We start from the raw sequence: 16,490 nt of genomic DNA, 5'->3' as shown, positions 1-16,490 counted from the left end.
TCAGCATACCCGGTACACCTTCACCCGCTCCTCCTGCGCCACTTCCTCCCCGGCATCCCCTTCCTCCGCCACCCTGTACTCCCGAGCCAGAGTCAAGCCGTGCGAGGCTGCTGGGTCAGCTGCGCAGCGAGAGCAAGGAAAGAGGGGTCGGCGGTTGAATGTGCGTACAGATGGGTCCCAGTCTTGCCTCGCCCGTGGGGCCAGGCGAGTCAGAGACCTCCCAATCACAATGCAGTGGGTCCGGCAGGGGTGGTCCAGCAGATCCAGCACCCAAGGGGCGGCGTGCAAATTGCGCCAGAGCGCATCGATGCCCCCCCAGCTGCCTCACTGCTGTCAAAGGGCGACTCCTTGCCCAGGGAAGGGAGCTTCTCCTGGTTGGTTTTCTTTGCCACCTTGACCTGCAGAATGAAGGGGAGGGGGTGTGGCAAGCAGATACATCCCTCCCCATCAGCCCAACCCCTGAGACAGCAAGGACTCTGTCCTGCCAAGACACCACACCCCGCCTGCGCAGGAGCCTGCGTGCTGCTCCTCGCCTTGAACTCAAAGTCTTCACTGATGGTGAAGGGTCCGGAGTAAAATGCGGTGGCTGTGACTTCCCGTGACTTGAATGCGCCTGCCAGCTCCGCAGCGTCGTGCACTTCTCGCAGGGTGTGCGGTGACTGCAGGCGAGGTCAGAGGTTTGAGGGTGTGCATCGTGTGGCCATGCGACAGCGAAGCCCAGCGCCCGCACCCTTCATCATGAGCTCCACCCCCCCATATTCCCTCAGCTTGGGGAGCAAGGCTTGGGACCCACATGAAGAAACCAGCACTCGAGCTGGAATGGCCCCCGTCACACCCAGACAGCCCGCCAGGCCCACCCCTCCCCACGTTGTCCAGGATGTACTGCAGCTGCGCCCGAGTCCCAGGGACTGCGAGATACGGGTGGAGACACACCAGGTCCAGCGTCACGCCTTGCTGAGCCAGCTTCCGGACCAGGGTGTCCTTGAACGCGTTCCCCGGATCTGGCTTAATCTACGGTGGGGGAGGGCGGGCTGGGGGGTTGGATGGCATGGTCTGGAGCAGGTGACAGGCTTCCAGATCCTCAACAGGCACGAGGCCATCCACCGCCGCACGGCCGCCTCCCCACACCCACCCCAAAGCACCATGAGATCCGTGCACCTGCGTCGCCAGCTGGGACAGGAGCACGATGCGCTTGGCGACGCGGGGTCCCTGCAGCTCGTCCCGCAGTGCCACGGCCTTGTAGAGGGAGTCCAGGGCCACCGTGAGGGCGTCCACAAAGTCAGACTCTCCATCTCCACGAGGGACTGGGAGGGCGGGGACGAGGGAGGCTTTGGAGGTTTTGGAGGGCTTGCAGGGTGTCGAGGGAGTGGGAGCAGGTCGGCGCGAGGGAACGACAGGATGCCGGGAAGATGCAGCTTCTCGGGAGCAGCCACCATCGCTGCTTCATCCACGGGCAGGAATAGCGTCCCGTGTGCCGCGCCGCCTGCGACTCACCCTGTCGCAGGGATCGCAGCATGGAGAGGCCCGGCTGCTGCAGCGCGTGGACAACGCTGATGTGGAGGTACTGGGTGGGGTCCCCCGCAGAAGCCGCCTCGTCGTGCAGCTCGTTGGAGGTGCCAGAGGTGCCAAAGTAGACCAGGGCCAGGTCGCTGTTGGGTCTGGACAGCATCTGTATGGGCGGGAAGGCGCCCTCAGGAGCAGTATGGATCGGGCGCAGGGGCTCAAATGATCGGGCATGCAAGAGGCTGGTATCGCTGCGCAACCCCAGCGCTCCTCACCCTAGTCTCGACGTATGCGCTCAGGGCATGCGCTGCGCTGTCCAGGTCTGCATGCATGGATGCGCCGATGTCCAGCAGCAGCACCGTGACTTCCTGTGCAGCGGCATGGTGCAGCTCTGATCTGATGGCTGTTCATCGCTGGGTACCGCCCAAAGCCAGGCAGGGAGCGTGCAGGGCCATCACCGCACCCTCGCACACCACACTCAGATCCAGTGGCCGACGCACCACATTGCGGGGCCCCGTGGCCCTCGTGGCTGGCGGCATGAGGGCGATCTGGCACGACTCAGGCCTGCCTTGGTCCCGTAAGCTGCCAGATGACCAGCGTCCCAAACCTTGTCATTGTATGTTCTTTATTACAAATCACTCTAGATCCGCAAAAGTGTGCAATTTGCTGTATGTATACACCGAACGCAGCCCTCATCCCCTTTCGGCCTGCTATACATGCCGGGCGAGAGCTCCCCCCCCCCCCCGACCAACTTCCGAGAGTCTGAGAAAGGCCGTCCCAGACACGATCACTCCCACCAAATGCACCGCCGAGATACATGTACTCGTGATTGTATTATTGTTGGCTCAGCTGCCGTGCCATCCAGTATGTGACACGTACTTGCCTCGTTATGTCGAGCCAGGGATGGACCACGACAGGCGATATCACAATCGGGAGGACAGCATGAGGCCTGAATTGCGATTTTTTCTTTGAATGTCGACGGCTCGATTTAGGGAGTCAGAGCGCTCCCGTCTTGCGACGTGCGTTTCTGGCAGGCAGGGCGGGTAGGAGGCAGGCGCCAGATCAGTGCCAGTCCCGTTTTACAACAACGAGCCTCAAATGTCCCCTCCCAGTCCCCCAATTGCAGTCGTACGTCGTTCTTCGGAGGCCCGGTGTCCACGCGCGAAGCCGCTCGGGCCCCAGGCTGGCAGGCTGTGTCTGCCCCTCCCCCACGCCCCCAGAGCAGTGCCCGCCGAGAGATTGGCAATGCTCCCGGGCCTGCTCCAGTGCAAGCTGGCGCAGTGGAGCCAGACCACCAACCCAAAACCTCCATCAAAGCCTCCCTAGACTTCAGCGGGCTGGGTTTAGCGCCCAAGGCTCCAGGCCGTCCAACTGCATCACAGTCAAAGCCAGGCGTCCACACGGAAAGAGCGGGCCCAGGCTCAAAGCTGGGCGCAGGCCAGATCCGTGCAACAGCAGGGGCGCGGTCAGTACAGGCAAGGGGTCCCGCGGCCGACCCTGGGACAGGACTCCGAGCGACGAGTTTGTCGCCGCCGCCGTCCAAGCGGGTGATCACCCATGCCACCGTCACCTCGACCAAGGGCAGGAGGAAGGGCGAGGGGGGCCGAACCACGGCAGTGAACGTGGCGGCAGGTGTGGAATTCGATGCTGCCGGGCATCTTGGTATCGCTCTTGTATGAGGGGTGCAAGTGATTGAAGAAGAGGCGCCACGTTCTGCGGTCCGCCCACATTGCCATGGCAGGTGCTAACTTTACACCCTCCGCCCGTCCCTCACACCCACGCAGTTGGCAAGGACAGGAAACAGATGGCCGACGCCGCGCTGAGGGCACGAGTGGATGCTGCCAAGGCCTCGCTGCCACCTGTGTCCTTGCCATCACACAGCTTCAGGCCGGCACCTGCATCGCAGCGTGCCTCCATGGCCCACATCGGGGTCACCTCAGCCACGGGCAGGGGCACGCTGCACATTGTTCGCCCCGCCCCTGGGACAAAGGGCCCCTCCCCTGCCGTGTCGCCGCCCGACCGGCGGGGTGCGCTGCCATCAGGGGTCACGAGCAGAGCAGGCCAGCCCCTGAACAGACTTGGCGGGGACTCGTCATGCAGGCCGGATCTCCGGGGCACTTTTTACGGCGGGAAGCAGCCGCCCACTGCTCTGCAGAGGAAGCGAAGGTGCAGTGGCTGGTGGCTGGCATGTTCATGCAGGCCGCCTTGGCGCTCTGTCAGTGCATGTGGTCTGCGACTCCCAGGGTTGGTGATGTGGCCGCAGCGGAGGACCAGCATTGCCTGGTTGAGACAGCATGACCGTCCACAAAGCCTCCTGGTCGTCCGTCGGTGAATTTGTGCCAGCCTGTGTCTGATCCCTCTCTGCCTACCCTTTGCAGACTGTCCCTGGAGGCTCAAGACTCCGACGCCTCCGACTTCATCAACGACGAGGGCGACGGCGAGATGGGCGGGGCGGAGGGTGACTGGAGATCCGCCCTGCGCTCTGCCCTGGGCGGGTGAGGCAACCCGGTGGCAGGCTTTGTTCCGATGCGCTTGCCAGTTGTGCTGTGCACCGGAGTATCTCCCTTCCCTTGCCCGGGGACCCCACTGCCCATCGCCGCACCTCAACATGCCACACAGGTATCGCATTCCCATACACTCAGAACAACACCCTTGCTGTCCCTTCTCCAGATATGATCCGGGTCGCTTCGCAGAGGTAGATCGGATGGATGACCGGAGCATGGAGGTCACCAGGTACTCTGACATTGCAGCGGAGGAGCAGCGATCGCTGCGCATCGCTCGGGAGGCGGATAGGCGAGAAGCGGAGGCCGAGGCCGCCAGGCTGGCCGCGAAGGAAGAAGTGAAGAGGCGCAGGAGAGGGGCGGCGGCTTTCTTGGACGACGACTGAAGTTCTGATTGGTCTTCATTGCCGTTGTTTTGGGTAGATTCCCACGTTTGTCGTTGGTCCTACCCGGGTGTTTTGAACAGAGTAGTACCTGCAGAATCCGACGTGTGATCTCTAGGGTAGTTCTGGAGGTGCCGTGGCGCGATCGAAGGGTCACACACCATTTTCGATTACAAAGGAGTTTTTCCTGAAATCGACGATCGAATCCATCGTAGGCTTTAGAATTCAAAGAGAGCAAACCCAACGACGCGTTTTCTGACACTAAGGCCAGCAAGTAAAGGAACGGAGACGCACGTTGACACTCTTTCGGACCATGGAGCCCCATCACCGCGCTGCAACAAATCGCAGTGACTGATTGACAGGCGGATACCATTCTCGTTCATGGCTCAGCAGCGCGGCGTCCTCGCTACTTTATGGGCAGCGACACTCCTGCTCTTGCTCGCCACTGTGCCTCAGATCGCTGGGAGAGCAGGTGAGGTTAAAGAGGTGCTCACGTGAGACAAGGGAACATCGTTGATTGTTGGGCTACTCTGGCTGCCATTCACCTTACCATCCAATTCTGCTCCACCCACCTACCCCTGCGCAGCTGGCAATTGCTACAAGAACTGGGTGAGTTGCGCTGCTCTCTCAAACTGGTATTGCGTCGCAGAATCTGTGCCGCACGACGCTTCCAAACATGCAGTCGCATGGGTGACAGTACCAGGACTCCAACGAGAGCCCATGCCTCGTGGGTCTCTCCACATGGGTACCTCAATGCCCTGCCAAATCCCCTCAATGCCAGGACTTCTGGGGCTTCAACTCTGAGCCCGCTGCGTATGGACCCATCCCCATCTGCACCGGAGGGACTGTGACTTTCAGATGGCACAGTGTCCAGGGTGTCTACCAGATCCCGGGACCGGGGATCTGTCCTCCTCCCTCGGGTACCTCGTCTGCTTCCTCGACATGCTCCCTGCTGTCGTCTGCACAGCCGCCGGCCGCCGTCGCACCCTGCGAGGAGCTGGCGCCCCTGCAGCAGGGAACCCATTCCCCCACTGGCATGTACATCTGGGCGGACCCTGGGGCGGGCGGCGGGGTGACCTACTGGTTCACCAGCCAGGCAGGCACAGCTTGCGAGGATGGTGAGCAGGAAGGGTACTGGGGGGCCCAACTGGGAGAACAATGCATCGCTGCACCTTGGCCATCACAAGGAGGGGGGGGGAGGGGGGTTCTGTGTTCTTCGTATTGCACATCATTTCTTGAGTATGCCCATCCCCTGTGTGCCTTGGGTGTGAGTAGCTGGATATGAATCCTTAGCCCAATCAGTTGCTCTCCCACTGCGTCTCCCTATCCACAGGCATGATCCTGCAGGTTCAGACGGTGGACATCAGCGTTTAGGCTGCTAGCTTCTGCCCTGTCAATCAGAACCTTGCCAGATACTACTCTGTATCAATCACGCCGTGTATTGTTCCGGGCAATCCCGTAGAAACCCTTGCTTGAGTTACTTATTTTGAGTTGTAATACATGGAAAGATCAGTCAATTTGTTTTCCAACACAGTTCCTTCGGCATTCGGGTTCAGGAGGGATGCCTACATGACAACGAACCTCAGCACGGCTGCCGCGCCACAAGCGCCCGGGCAACCGCTGCCTCGGCTCCAGCAGCGGCTCCGGCCAGGGCAACGGACAGACCGTCGTCCAGCCGTAGTGTCCATGCTCGGGCGTCGGGGGAGGGGTCGGTTGGGGAGGTGCCTGGCCTCAGGGTGGGCTGCAGGCAGGAGTCGTCGGCCCTCCTTTGCTGCACGTCACCTCCCTCCAGAGTCTCAGGTGGAGGAGGTGCAGGCATGACAGGACTGGCAATGGCGAAGGGTGAGCCACAATTTGCCCTGCTCCAATGCTGCACGCCTTGCAAGGGTTGCCAGTCGGGAACAGGGACTCTGCAGGCCACAGCCATCGGGATCAAGGGGGTAGGTCTGGTATGAGGCACATGCAGCTGTGCAACTGGGCTCTTCAGGGTGTCCGGTTGCAGGTGGGAAATTGGCGCCAGCTCCTCAGCACTCCTCCCCGCTGATGGGGATGCAGGGCGTGCCGCCTTCGCTTCCCCACTTGCAGCCTGTTCGCCTAGGGCGGGGGCAACACCACCCTGGCTTGCAGTGTCCAGGTCACGGACATGCAGGTTCACTGGAGATTCGGGGTTCAGTGGATTGATCACCGGATCAACCGCGGCTGTGGCGCCTGTGCTTGGCCGCTCTCCTGGCTCAGCTGGGATACAGGACATGGAAGCGGTCCTGGACGTACTCTTGCCAGGCCCAGTCCCATGTGGTTGACAGGCACTCGGGGCATCCTGGGAGTCTGTCTCCAGAGAATTGGTCCGATGCACAACTTCAAATGGGAATGTGGTGGTCAACCTGGCGCCTGCAATCAAGGTAGGAGAGGCCTGCTGGCTGCATGTCACCTGATCCTCTCCCTGGCCGAGGCGCATCTTCAAACAGGCAGCATCCTCGATCGCTGGATGGAGTGAGTTGGCCGCCGCCAAGGTGTGCTGGCTGCCTGTCTGCGTCAAATCTGTTGTCTGCGTGTGTGCGGGGCTGGTGCTGGTGGCGTCGCCCAGCGCACTCGCATCGACTGAAACAGGATCACGGCGCCCCGACTGGGGGCCACAGCCGATGCTTGCTGGAGGGTCAGTGGCGGGGTCGGACCGAGACATCTCACGGGCATGCTGTGCAGCCTCGGCCATGGGTGATCTGCCCTCGCACGAGCCAGTCGATATGATGCAGGGGCCTCTACCGGATCCTCCCGACTGGACGTTGCTCGGCCTGCCCGATGAGCTCCCACTCTGCATCCCTTCGCAGGCTCCTTGATCGCCGCCGCTAACACCCCTATGAGGCCCTGTCTGCTGGGCCGCAACCGCAGGGGCCAAGGCCAAACCACTGGCAGTGTGTGCGCTGTGGGAGCTCCCCCCATGGCTGCCAGGCTTCTGTGCAGGGTGGGATGGGTTATATTGGCAGTACCTCATGGCATGATGCATACCGCGAGCCACCCAGCAGGTGCACTGTCTGCCGATCGGCCCTGCTTAGGACTAATGGCACCCTCCAGTCCATGACTTGGGTCCAACAGACCAATCTGCCCGATTCTCTGCCCTCCTTACTCCAGCCCTCAAGAACAGTCCGAGCTCACCGGCCTAAGACCCAGGACCAGACTCCTCGAGGTAACTCCAGCCTGCAGCATGCCAGCGCAGCTCCTTGCGGACTGCACATCACCCATGAAGGTGCCAGGCTGAAGTTCTTGGCGTGGCGCATGAGCTCCTCGCCGTCGCCAGGTCGCGAACCGTCTTAGCTCCTCCCACAGCTGCTTGTGATCCTCGGCCTTCTGCAAGGGTTGCGCGGTGCTTCTGAGTCTTGCTGAGGATCACAATTACCTCATCCCTAGGGGCTGATCTCAAAAATCACACAAGGAATGCTGATGCGGTCAAGAAGTCCCCCTTCCTCCCTGGCATGCCTTTTCCAGCTGGACATGTAGGCGTTGGGCCTCCCACCACAGTCGTTGCTGGTTGCGTTGAGCAGAGTGCAGAGCCGCCCTGGTACGTACCAGCTCATCCGACAGGTCCTGAGGGGTCACAGGGAACATGAGTTCAAGCCACAGGCCAGGGTTTCCAATGAACGACGAGGCTTTATGACGTTAAGATCGTGCCGTTCAGCACCAGCAGATCATGTCTGGAAGAAGAATCAGTGCCCAACGTCATTCAGCAGGTAATGTCAGCATGCATGTCCCACCTGAGGTTTGCCAGTGTGATACTCAGGAGGAGACTGAGACCGCTCGCGGATTGTGCCGCGCACGACCCCCGCGAGGCTTGCCCGTTGTAGGGCAAAATGGTCTCTCTGCAGAGTTCTATACTGCACAGCAGCGGCCCTGGCCTCCTCCTGTGCCAGAGAATCAAAGGGGCGAGGATACCAAAGAGGACCACGCCTCTTCTTTACTCAGGGAGACCTGCTGTGCCTCCACGGCATCCAGTAACAACATATCGTCAGACATTTGATTACAACCACCGGCGCACCTTGATCAGCAACATCTCGTTCATCCTGCGCTGCTCTCTTGCCTTGGACGCTTCGACGGCTGCCTTCAGCTCCTGCATGGAATTAATAGGGAGGCTTTAGTCTTTATGTGGGGCCAGTCTGGGGCTGATGTTAGCCAAAGCACACGGTCGGCTCGTTCGGCATGCGAAGAGCGGGAAACAAGCAGAGACTGAGGGCCCCGTTTTACCTTATGATGGCTGGCGATGAGGGAGGCAGCAGACGCCTGCGCAGACGAAACCGTCGCTACCAAGTCTGCAGGGATTTGCGAGGGGGAGGCTGGCAGGTCAATCATCTTCCGACTTGGAGTCGATCATCGTCATCCTGCTGCAACTAAATCTGCGCCAAGCTATTTTTAGCTCCAGTACATGTCCAAGTAGACCTTGAGCATAGCAGTCCTCTAGTTGTCCATACATCCGCTCCAGCTCCTCTGCAAACGCCTGGCACAGGGAGGCAGTCCTCTCCTCAGCGCTTCTCCAAGCAGCTCGTGCACCCTCTGTGCCAGATGCCACAGCAGCATCCATTGATTGCTGGTGGTGCAAGGCCTCCTCACGATGAACCCCCTGCAGACTGTCCACCCAATGACAGCAGAGAGGAGTCGAGAGGGTTGGGAACCAGCGACCTTTCTGGAGGGGGATGTTGTTCATTTTTGCTATGATGCCCTGCTTCATGAAGAGCAACGTCTGTCAACTTCTGCAAAGCCAGCAATGCTCAGCCCATGCTCTGTGTCTTGACCAGGAACAAGGCACTCTCTGCACCTTCCAGCGGGTCCAAGGCACCCCGCCAGTGCCATCCCACCTTAGGATCTGTTGCAGCAGCGATGCCTCTCTGGTGGCAGCTCCAGCCTCCCTGTCCACAGCCTTGGCTGCTGCTGCATCCTGGATCTGAATAGCGCCATCCCTTACCTCTGCCAGGAGCTGTCGCACGCGAGCACGATACACCTTTAAAAAAGGTCATGAAGGGAGAGCATGAGTGCTGTTGGCAAGAATCAATCGCTCAGGCCAGCCAAGCACCGAGATGTCTGTTAGTACCTTGAGGTCTAGGCCATGTTGGGTCTGTAGTGCCTCGGCTTCGACCTCTTTAGCAAGCAAGGCGGTCTCAAGGGCGGCCACAGTCTTGATGGAAGCCTCCCAGCGTTCCTGCACCCAGTCCTGCACACACCGTAGAGCTCTTCAGCAGATGAGTGATCCAGGAGTGATCCAATCTGGAGCTTTGCGAGCTTGATGTAACAGTGAGGATGCCAAGCTAGTGCCGCGTGCCTCACCCTCTCGAGCTGAGCATGGACTCTCAGCTTCTGCTGCTCCTGAATCTCCCTCTCGATCGCCTCTATCCGAGACTTGGCGTCTACACCACCCCCCTCGATGGTTTTCCCGCCTCCTTTGGCCTTGGGTGGGCCGGCGGGTTTGGGGGCCATGTCGACATGTACCAAGATTGAACCGCAATTTATCGAGTCGCCATGCAAGTGCTGCTGATACTTGAAAGTTATAATTGTCGAAGAGACGTTTTCTAGGCGCGGGAAGGCTTTTCCTCTCCCTCCGGAGGGCGCAGGTCGGCAGTCGACTCGATCGCCTCCCCTCAAGGCGCCATCGCGGTCCCCAGCATCGCCCAAGCCCCCTCAGACCCAGCACCAAGTCTGCTCCTCCTCGTCCTCGCCTTCACGACTGCAAGCTATTTCGTATGTGCCGCGCTCACACAGCTGCACAGAGGGTTCACTGAGCCCCGATGGGCACCCGATGCACCATGCTCTCCTTCTGGATCTGCTGACACGTCCGCTCCACCGTCTCGAGGAGGCGGGCGATGTTAGCCGTCCATGCGCTGAGTGTGGCGGAGGGAGAACCGTTGCCCTTGACGAATCTGGGTGAGCAGAGGGAAAGGGTGTGAGCTCAGGTCTTCTGCCGCTGCAGGGCACCATTGCAAAGCTGTGTATGTCAGCAGACTGGACCATGTGCAGCGACCAGCAGCATGCTATGCTGCTCGGCTCCCTCTCCTTTGCTCCCTCCCGACCCATGCTCCTACCCCTCACCCCCCTGTAGACTCACCGGATGGTACCAGCGGGCCTATCAAGGCGTGCCTCCAGCTTCTTGGCCACCACCATCTCCGACAGCCGCGCCTCCGCCTGCAACATTCATCAGGGCCACAGGGGATGTCTTCGAGTCTTGTAGCTGCTACCATGAAAGCTCACAGACAGGAAAGGGCAAAGGAGGCTGGGGAACCAGCACTCCTGACTCTCCTCGCCGCACACAACTCTGCAGCCACTCCCATGCCAGCGACAGCACTGCCATTTTGCCCCCCTTTCCCCCCCCCTCTACTTTCAACAGGCGCACCTCGTCCGTGGTCAGGTCCAGGAGCTGCGTTAGCCGCTGCATGGTGATGCTGGAGTAGTAGGTGGAAAGCACCACCAGGTTGTGCTCCACCACTCTCAGCTTCAGGTCTGCAGGGGATAGGGGTGTAAAGCGTGGGCCAGGGCGGGGCTGGCACTCGGCATTGGACACCAAGTCTGCAGCCCAGTGTCCAGTAGATGATCAGGGTGGGAAGACCACTGCACCTTGTGCTCATTTGGGCACAGCTAGCCAGGGCTCAGGCCATTACATACATGCCCACCGCGGGCAGCCAGCCCACAGACGCATGGCCCCAACCAGACCAGCCGCAAGCCTGCAGACGCAGCCGCACCTTCGCGGAGCTTGGCGCCCTTGGAACCCCCGAAGATGCCGTCCGCGGCCTCGAGCTCTGCCTTGAAGTCAGCGGTGAACAGCTGCCACCAGAGGATCTGTGGCGTTGGAAGCAGGAACAGAACTTGGAGATGGCACTTGTCTTGGTGAAGGTGGTGTGATGCTGGTAACAAACAGCCTACAGTCAATGAGCTGTATGTCGGCTTCAAGGCTGCAGGAGCCAGCATGGGCCTCCACGGCCCCAGATCTCAAGTGCTCCTGCAAAGTCAGGCCATGTTCCTGGGACGAGCCAGGCCCATGGCCACCCTTGGCCCTTCCTCGATCTTTTCCAAAGGTAATTACCACAAGCTGTGTGCCAGGAACCCTTCACCATCCCCACCTCCTTGGTGTTGAAACGTTGCAGGAGGTCCTTGTACTTTGGAAGGCGGGACAGGCCAGGCTCGGCCTGGAGGAGGTATGATGAGACACGCAGGGTCACCTTCAAGACACTCAAGAACAACTCAAACAGGGGTAAAGCAGACAGACGATACACCACCTAAAGGCCAAGAACCCCATCCTTGCAGTCCCACACATTCCTCCCCTCACCGCCGTGTTAGCAGCTAGAGTGATCTGGTCGGAGTCTGCAGGGGCCAGCACTGCATACCAGCACATCTTCTCAAGCGTCTGCAGGTTTAAGGTGGCGTGTCAAGGAACAGGACATGCATCGCACCCATGGCTCCTGCAGCTTGACACAGATGTCTCAGTGAAGGGATTCCCTTCCTGGGATGAATGCCCGCCACGCCTGGCCTTCCTAGCCTCTATGAGATCCCTGATCGCTCCTGCCCTCCCTGATCCCCCTCCCACCTCGCTGTTGCCATCCTCGTACACGGCTCTGTACGCACGGCATATCTCCAGGTAGTCGCCGGAGTGCGCATGGTACCGGATCATCAGCGCGTAGTACTGCTTCTTGAGCTCCTCCAGCGAGGGAGTGCCCTGCGGGCACATGCAGGAGGCTTGTTCAAAGGTGCACCTGCTGTCAAACCGCGACAGAGCGTGACGCATAGGCACCCAAGCCTCAGACAACATGAGTATGCAACCCATGCAGCGGCTGGCATAAACACAACACTAACCGGCTCTGCAGCTTCGATGGCCGTGCCCTCAATGCCTATCTCGCCCGTGCCCTCCCCCTTCTTCGCCTCTGCCCGTGGCACGAATGTGCGCGGCGAGATCTTCTTGGAGAGGATCTGGGGAACGAGTAGGGGATGTGGCGGTGCATTAAGAGCACGACCCCCTCGCTTCTTGGCAGAGGGACATAGGACGTCCATCCCGGGTGGCCAGCTGCCAAGGCAGATCCCAACTACTGAACTTCTAGGCAGCAGGCCGCACATCCCTCCCCTGGCCCAGGCATGCCTGAGCCTGCCCTGCAAGCGCTTTCCCCACCTGGGCCCTGGCAAAGTCCTCCTTGTCCAAGCACAGCCGGACTTGCTCCAGGATGTAAGCAATTTTCTCCGTTTTGGCCATTGTCCCAAACGTTTCCTGCGCCGAGATCGCACAGAAATCGGAGGGGGGCGCGCAATATGGTGCCAGACACCCTGCACTACCGACATATCTCGTTAGTCCCTCAGACACAGGCTGCACTGCACTCAATCACACCCATCAGTCCAGACCCCCCTCATCTTCGAAACGCCCAGTGCCAATCCCCTGCGTACACACCACTGCCACTTCTTGCAGGATGTCAGCAGCCTCCGAAACCTTCCCGGCCTCCTCAGTCATCTGGGCGAGGCGTCGGGTCAGCCGGGCGCGCTCGATCTCCACGTACATCTGACGGGGTTTTCATTCGTGTGGAGTGAGAGGGATGGGCGAGGTATCTGTGGAGAGGGGGCCCCGTGCAATCTGTGCATGGGTGGAAAGGCCTCCGCGGGGAGCAGTGGGCGCCTCCCACCCAAAGCACCCGCTCCACAAGTTGCTGCATGCCAAGGGATCTCTCCTCATGCCCCAGCCTGCCCGGCTGACTCCATTTAGGCTCACACCCTATCCAATCACTCACCTTGCCCTCTGTGAGGTCCTGCAGCGTCTTTATGAGGGCCGTCTTGGTCTGCAGGTCTGGAGTGTCGTCCACATACCCCATCACCTGCCGCACGATGGCCGTGATAACCTGGCGCAGCTGGCTCCTCCTCTTAGAGAGGAGGAGCAGGGTGTCCTGGAGCCCAGTCCAATCCTGCGCAGCATGCACTATCTGCAAGGGGGTCAATGGATGGTGGAATGGGCGTCGGGGCTCCAGCAACCTACCGATAGGGGTGGTATGTTCACCCTCTCTGCCATTGTCAGCCAGCTGCACCTAGGTCACACCTCCAGGATGGCCGTGCAGGCGCTGCGGGTGATTGCCACGTCCTCGGCCAAGCGGCCCTTCTGCTCGATGCTCAGCAGGGCGTTGATGGCCTCCTCCCGAGAGCCCTGGGCTGCCAGAGCACGGGCGTTGGCAATGCCTTCCTCTACTTTCACAGGGTCGATGTCAGGCTTCTTGGATGGTGCGCTCGTGGACTTGGGAGCATCTTGGTCCATGTTGATGGGGGCGTCCTCGGGGACGCTCATGGTTGCAAGATCACCTCCAAGTGATCCTCCCGGAGCCAAAGACTTTGCGCCCTTTCCGATCTAAGCAAACGCCTGTGGAGTCGTCAGCAATAAAACCACCACCGATTCACTCCTGACCGGCCTACCTATGTTCATTTGTTGGCTTACTTGCGTTTGATGGGGGCTGTGAATGGGACCAGCGAGCCGTGCTGGGTACTACCCCCGGCCATCGGTACCGCTTGGGTCCTCCAGGTGACTACATGCCTGTGAACCCATCGAGGGGCTCGTTGCAGAGATCACTTCCCTGACCCCCAGCGTAACGTGGCCTTTTGTCTAGAAGGAAGTGGCGTCGAACGCGCTCGGGTCTCGGCCACCATGTCGGACGAGGTAGTGTGCCCGAAGCCTGAGGAGGAGGAACGGTGCAAGCCACGATGCACCAAGTACTTGCTAGAGTATGAGGTAAGCCTGGGGTCGATGAGGCGGGAATGCAGAAGGGTGCGGGGAACGACGGTGGTGGCGGGGCCCGGTCTCTCTCGCACGGACTTGAGCCACCTGACCCATTCCGACAGGCTTGCGGCGAGCGAGTCAAGAATGACACCACTGGGGAGGCGCACTGCACAGGCCAGGTGAGGGTGAATCGTGCTGCATTGCTCAGTGTGTGGGGTGAGGTGACATAGATTTCGCTGAAGGCTCTGAGCTTGACATCCAGTTCTGCCTACTCATGCGTGTCACTTCACACAGTACTTTGACTACTGGAGGTGCGTCGACAAGTGCGTTGCTGCACGCCTATTTGACAAGCTGAAGTGAGGAGTGCCCTCATGCCTTAGAAGGCTGCTCTGCGAGCTGTGCGGTGCCAGTGACCAAACTGTGCAGACCCTGCTGCTTGCCAATCGCAGTCTGAATGTAGAATGTGTGGATCAATCCAGAGCAGACGAAGGGGTAGAGTCTTGGGCAAGGGTTGCTGGGTACCTGGGAGGTGACTGGCTCACTTGCAGGGAGTAGGTGTTGGCGGAAAGAATGGCTGATATTGTGATTTGCCTGAACAACCATCGGTGTTTGAATTCTTGCTGAAGGCACATTGACGCAATAGACACCCTAAGACAGAGCATTTCCAATCTACTCGTTGCAAGATCAGAGCATCCTGGTTCCTGCAAAGTGCAAATGACGTGAAGCGCTGCTCATACAGTATTCTCCTGGTCTTAAATCTGTGCAAATCTGATTGCTCTCAACTTAAGGCTGTATATAGCAGTCCAATGGAGGAGCCCACCCAAACACATGGCTGGACCTTGATCGTGTGTGGGGGGGAATGGTGCTTTTAGTTGTACAATGTACCCAACCCCCGCATGCATGTCGCCATGCGGCAACCCTGTACATTGGACAGCGTGGACGATCTGTTCCTCGGTTTCATCCCAACTTGACCACCAAGGTGGGTGACGACACCTGGTCACAGAAATGAGTTATTAAGATACCATTGCATTACAGGAGGGTTGCAGGTTGTCCAACATAGTGGGTCACAAACGATGGAGGAATCGCGACCAATGGAGATGATTCGCATACCTGCGTGAGTGGAAGTGATTTGCGAGGTTCGCCTAATCAGAAGCCAAATGAGAAAGATGTTGTATCCATCGGTGTCGTTCATCACCGCAGAGAGGAGCAGGTGTTTGAGCGAGAAGCTGTCTTGGGTAGGGATGCAACCTCCGTGTTCCCTACAGAGTCCGTCAAGGCGGAGGTGGAGAGCCGAGCGAATGCCTTCAAGGCCTTGTTTGGAGACGATCGTAGATTTGTGACAGAGTCGGAGGTATGCAAAGGGAAGCTGCATGAACCCCTTGGCAGGAAGTCAGGGTTGGTGTGTATGTCTGCCTTCCCAAAATCTTCCAGATGGCTGCAATGAGCTTCGCCACCCCTGGGTTCCATGCTCCTACTGCAGCTACGGGACATCCAGGATGCACAGAATCAGCGCAGCGCCGAAGAGGTTGCTGCCTCCAAGCCTCTGGCGGAGGTGCTGAGGGACGCCAAGGAGGCCAAGGAGTCGGCCTTCCAAGAAACATGGAAGCAGATGAAGACGGTGGGTAGCGAGGCTGTACCGAGGCCTGGGAGTATGGTGTGGATGTCATGACCTCCATGAAAATGGTAGGAGGCTACTGCACGGGTAAATGATTCTGAACCCTGGGAGGGCTCACCTCACCTGTGTCTCTAGGCCTTTCCCTGTATATCTTCTGGTCCCTCAACTCACCCCCACCCACCCCGCCTCCTCTTGACACTGGCAGGGCAAAAACCGCCCTTTGGATGAGGAGGAGCTGGAGTTCTTCGACGCCGTTGCGGAGGCGGAAGCCCTGAAGCGACGGCGGGAGCAGGAGGAGGAGGCGGCGGAGCTGGACTCCTTCCGCCGGCTGCGTCAGGAGCAGGAGGAGGGTCTGCGCTCTGACCCCCCCGGCGTGCTCATCGGCCCCGCCGCGCCGCCGCCAGAGACCGCGGGCCGCGCCGCGCCGCAGCAGACCGGCCCCCGGCTGCCCCAGAAGAGGGGCCTGGGCGCAGTCCTCAAGCCAATGCTCCGGCGCGTCGTGCGAAAGGAGGATGACGCGGCCGACCCTCCGGCCGCCTCCGACCCAGAGGGCGACACCGGCCTGGCTGGGCTCCTGGGCGGCTATGCCAGCAGCGGCGACGAGGGTGCGGGCGACTTGGCCTGAAGCGGGACCTCCAGGCCGCCTCCTCACGCCGTAGGCCTCGCCCATGACGACGAGATTCCACTGATCCTGGATGCTCCGGTCCAGAGAGTCGTTGGCACACCCTGCTCTCCTGCCGACAGACTCACAGAAAGCACCTCACACTCTGCTGGGCAGG

At 60.0% G+C, this 16,490-nt stretch overlaps 4 protein-coding genes across 4 annotated transcripts; 2 read left to right on the top strand and 2 right to left on the bottom strand.

Moving 5' to 3' along the window:
* F751_1243 (ATP-dependent DNA helicase 2 subunit KU80) lies at positions 1-2,042 on the bottom strand (the record flags this gene model as incomplete). Its single annotated transcript, XM_011402131.1, has 7 exons — positions 1-119; positions 329-398; positions 868-1,011; positions 1,159-1,304; positions 1,495-1,669; positions 1,779-1,871; positions 2,004-2,042. 7 exons carry the CDS (start codon positions 2,040-2,042, stop codon positions 1-3), a joined length of 786 nt encoding a protein of 261 aa, XP_011400433.1.
* An 8,097-nt stretch (positions 2,043-10,139) lies between these two features.
* On the bottom strand, positions 10,140-13,640 carry F751_1242 (26S proteasome non-ATPase regulatory subunit 12; the record flags this gene model as incomplete). Its single annotated transcript, XM_011402130.1, has 12 exons — positions 10,140-10,284; positions 10,470-10,546; positions 10,755-10,861; positions 11,101-11,197; positions 11,479-11,544; positions 11,685-11,762; positions 11,943-12,071; positions 12,209-12,322; positions 12,519-12,614; positions 12,792-12,899; positions 13,126-13,314; positions 13,428-13,640. 12 exons carry the CDS (start codon positions 13,638-13,640, stop codon positions 10,140-10,142), a joined length of 1,419 nt encoding a protein of 472 aa, XP_011400432.1.
* Positions 13,641-14,024: 384 nt separating this feature from the next.
* Positions 14,025-14,456, top strand: F751_1241 (Cytochrome b-c1 complex subunit 6; the record flags this gene model as incomplete). Its single annotated transcript, XM_011402129.1, has 3 exons — positions 14,025-14,108; positions 14,219-14,275; positions 14,391-14,456. The coding sequence occupies 3 exons, from the start codon at positions 14,025-14,027 to the stop codon at positions 14,454-14,456; spliced, it is 207 nt and encodes a 68-aa protein (XP_011400431.1).
* A 1,105-nt stretch (positions 14,457-15,561) lies between these two features.
* F751_1240 (hypothetical protein) lies at positions 15,562-16,336 on the top strand (the record flags this gene model as incomplete). The annotated part of the gene is made up of 3 exons (XM_011402128.1): positions 15,562-15,714; positions 15,917-16,084; positions 16,145-16,336. The coding sequence occupies 3 exons, from the start codon at positions 15,562-15,564 to the stop codon at positions 16,334-16,336; spliced, it is 513 nt and encodes a 170-aa protein (XP_011400430.1).
* Positions 16,337-16,490: the final 154 nt, after the last annotated feature.

This window comes from Auxenochlorella protothecoides (assembly GCF_000733215.1).
Source record: "Auxenochlorella protothecoides strain 0710 unplaced genomic scaffold scaffold124, whole genome shotgun sequence".
Lineage (NCBI taxonomy): Eukaryota > Viridiplantae > Chlorophyta > Trebouxiophyceae > Chlorellales > Chlorellaceae > Auxenochlorella > Auxenochlorella protothecoides.
This window is presented reverse-complemented; position numbering and strand designations above follow the sequence as displayed.